The sequence below is a fragment of the Nannospalax galili genome, unplaced genomic scaffold, assembly GCF_000622305.1.
Source record: "Nannospalax galili isolate Female #2095 unplaced genomic scaffold, S.galili_v1.0 scaffold800, whole genome shotgun sequence".
In the NCBI taxonomy this organism is placed as follows: Eukaryota; Metazoa; Chordata; class Mammalia; order Rodentia; family Spalacidae; genus Nannospalax; species Nannospalax galili.
The window spans coordinates 199,952-203,361 of NW_008347125.1; the positions used below are offsets into that span (position 1 = coordinate 199,952).

Sequence of the window (3,410 nt, forward strand, 5' to 3'; positions counted from 1 at the left end):
TACAAATAGGATAAGTCAGCTTCCCAGCCCTCTTACACCTTAGCTAAATGAAGTGACTATAAATAAGTAAAATCTTAATTCATCAAGGTAGTAACAATAGCAACCTGGTCTGAGGACCAGACGATTTCTTTAAAATATTCCCCAGCATCTTTAACTGCTCCAAAAACAAAATAAAACAAAACAAAAGAAAAGCAAAGTAAAACAACCCCAAATCAACCTGCCATATAAAACAAAGACTAAGAAGATAAATGATTTTTTCCAATGATACCAAGAGAAAATTTTCACAGTTCAGAAGTACATGATTTTAATGGTATAGACAAATGATTTCTTGATATTCAAATTTATAAAAAGTTGGTTCTAAGTTTTAGTAACATATTCTTGCAATCCAGATATTAATAACTCAGCATTCTCTTAGGTTAAACTCGGCCTTTAATTAAATTTAATTATACTTCATTAATTTAATTTGCTCTGAGACAGGGTCTACTGTAGGCCAAGCTGACCTCAAACTTGCTATGTAGATGAAGATGCCTTTGAACTCCTGATTCTCTTGTCTCTATTTCCCAAGTGCTGGGAATACAGGTATGTGTCACCATCGCTAGTTCCCCTTAGCCTTTTTCTGAATAAAGCACAATAAATTTGCCACCCTTATCTTGACCTGAGATTCCATGTTCACCTAGTTTTTTAATTAATGTATGTGTGCTTGTGCCTCTTTGTCTGTTTTATGTATACAGGTAGGCAGAAACAGCATGCATGTGGACAAGTTGCAGGAGACAGTTTCCTCTTTCCACCCAGGGGCTGTGGGGGGGGGGGTCTCGGGGGGAGGGTCGGGTCGGGTCCAGGGATCAAAAACTCAGGTTTCAGGCTTGACAGCAAGCAACTTTACCACTGACCCATCCTGCCATCCCTACCTAATATTTTAAAGGAACTTTTAAAGAAACTAATTACTCAATATATCTTAAGCTTTCTAAAATGTAAGTGTCTTTTTTTCATCCATACACATACTTTCTTCACATAATCTAGAGAGTGTTTCTAAAGCCTCCTTAGAATTTGTTATCAGATAAATTGCATATACTCACTAAATATTTCAACAGCATCATTGTAATTTTCTAAAGTGATATAAAATAAGACATGGTGACTCATATGTATAATCCCAGCACTCAGAAACTTAAACATGAGGATTGCTGAGTTTGAAGTCAACCTGGGCTAGATACTGAATTTCAGATCAGCCTGGAGTATATAGAGAGAGACCCTGTCCTTAAAAAAAAAACCAAAAAAAAAAACCAAATAAACAAACAAGAAAACACCCAGAAGCCAGGCACAGTATTGCATGCCTTTAATCCTAGCACATGGGAGGCAGAGGCAGGCCAGCTGGGGCTATGGGAGACCGTGTTTCAAAACAAAAAAGAGAGAAAGAAAGAAAGATTCACCTGCCCCTGCCTCCAGAGTGCTGGGATTAAAGGTATGCAACACCATGCCTGGCCTTGAACTTGAATTATTGATCCTTTGATTTCATTTTACCAAAATCTGAGATTACAGTTGTACACTACCAAATCCAGTTTTAATATTGCATATGTTATTTCATTTCTAAGCTAAATTTAAAACAAAAATATAGTAACCTTGGACCCAGACCATCATATAATCATCAGCAACAGTCTAGACCTTTTAATTTCAAACTATTATATATTTTTTTTTTTTTGGTCTTTTTGAAGCAGGGTCTCCCTGTAAGCCCCAGATGTCCTAGAACTCACTATGTAGACCATGCTGGCCTTGAACTCACAAGAGATCTGCCTGCCTCTGCCTCCCAAGTGCTGGGACTACAGGCGTGTGCCATCACGCCTGGCTCAAATTATTTATTTTTAAATTAACTGAATAATTTATTATGATGATTATGATTGTGGGAGGGGGGATTGAGACATGGTGACATACTGTAGCCAAGACAGGCCTGGCAGGCATTAATTACGTAGCCCCAGTTGGCCTGGAACTCAGGCAATTCTGCCTCAACCTTTCAAATACTAGGATTAGGTATGAGTCATCATACTGAAGCTTTGCATCTTTAAAAAAGACACATTTTAATTTTTAACTATAGCTGGAATAGCTAACAAAAAAGTCCGGCATGCTTAAAATCACTATAGGGTGTCATTGTTATTGGTGCTGTAATTTCAGTGAAAACCATCTCTCCTAAATATGGAGCTTACCTGTGCATCAATATCAATGGCAGGGTAGATAGGCAGCATGGCTGAAGGAGAGATGACAGGACTTGGAGTTGGAGTCTGAGGTTGGGAAATAGAAGCAGCGATACTGTGGGTAGGAGTGTTTGACATTGCAGAGGCTCTTCCACTGACTGCTGTTGAACAAAACAACTGCACTTAATAAGGATGAAACACTGTTAGAAAGGAGTAAGAAATATTTCTTCAAAAATAGTGAAGAGTTTTAAAAATAAAATGTAAGACACTATTATAGGACTAATAGCTAATTTTCTGGTTACTTTTGACTGGTGTATCGTCTAAACTTAAAATGTACATTGAGTTAAGCCTTCATTTGCCACATAATAATCCACCTGAAAGACAAGTTATCCTTTAATAAAAGTATTCATAAAATAATAACTCAAAATAAGCTTGCAAATAAAAATATTTTATGTACTAAAATTAAATAGAAAAGGAATAAACAGTAAAAGAGTCGAGATTAAAAGGGGAAAGTGGCGTTTTTACTTGTGAATTTTTACTTGCAAATTTCACATCTTCTAGTCTAGAGCTACAACAAGTAATATCACTGTTTGGGAAGGAAGAACCTCAAAGTCCAATAGTTTAAAACACCTTCTACAATTCACTAACTATGACAGTGCAGTAACACCATAGGGCAAACCTCCATGTGACAGTTTTTCAAATATAAAAATCTGATCCTTGCACAGAATGTATTTTCTAAAAAGAAGAATTATTCTGGGATGGGGGTAGTGGTGTCCAACAATCAATCTGGCAATCATATTAACTTAGGATAAAACTGTAAGATTCGGGTAGAAATGAATATGTTTATGCGATCACCCTCCCAGTATGGATTCTTATTTCTCTACATAGGCTTTTACTGTAGTCTTATGTTCATCCACATATGTAACTTAAGGAATTGCTAGTTAGACCTTTCCTTGAGGTAGGAGATAACTAAATATAGACACAGAATATACTGAAGATTAGCTGGGGGTTCTTTATACCCTCGATAATATAATTCTAAAGTTAAACTGTGAACATTATTCCTCCTAATCCCTGTTAACAATGCTATAGTGTTAATATTAAAGTATGAACATTAATCTCTGAACAGGATGTGAGTGTGTATTACCAAAGTGTTGTCAACTACATCAGACAGAAAACAATCATGATTCACAGCTGAATCTGAAACCAGGCAAAAGAGCTTATGATCTT

The 3,410-nt window shown here is 36.4% G+C and overlaps 1 protein-coding gene across 6 annotated transcripts in view; it reads right to left on the bottom strand.

Moving 5' to 3' along the window:
• Ankrd17 (ankyrin repeat domain 17) overlaps positions 1–3,410 on the bottom strand; it is a 172,434-nt gene that overhangs the window by 56,072 nt on the left and 112,952 nt on the right. For 4 of the 6 annotated variants that reach the window (XM_017800736.2, XM_017800735.2, XM_017800733.2 and 1 more), the window contains one exon: positions 2,196–2,344. In XM_017800736.2, coding sequence (XP_017656225.1) covers positions 2,196–2,344 — 149 coding nt within the window. The remainder of the gene's footprint in view (positions 1–2,195; positions 2,345–3,410) is intronic. The other 2 variants (XM_029568537.1, XM_017800734.2) reach the window with 1 other exon arrangement.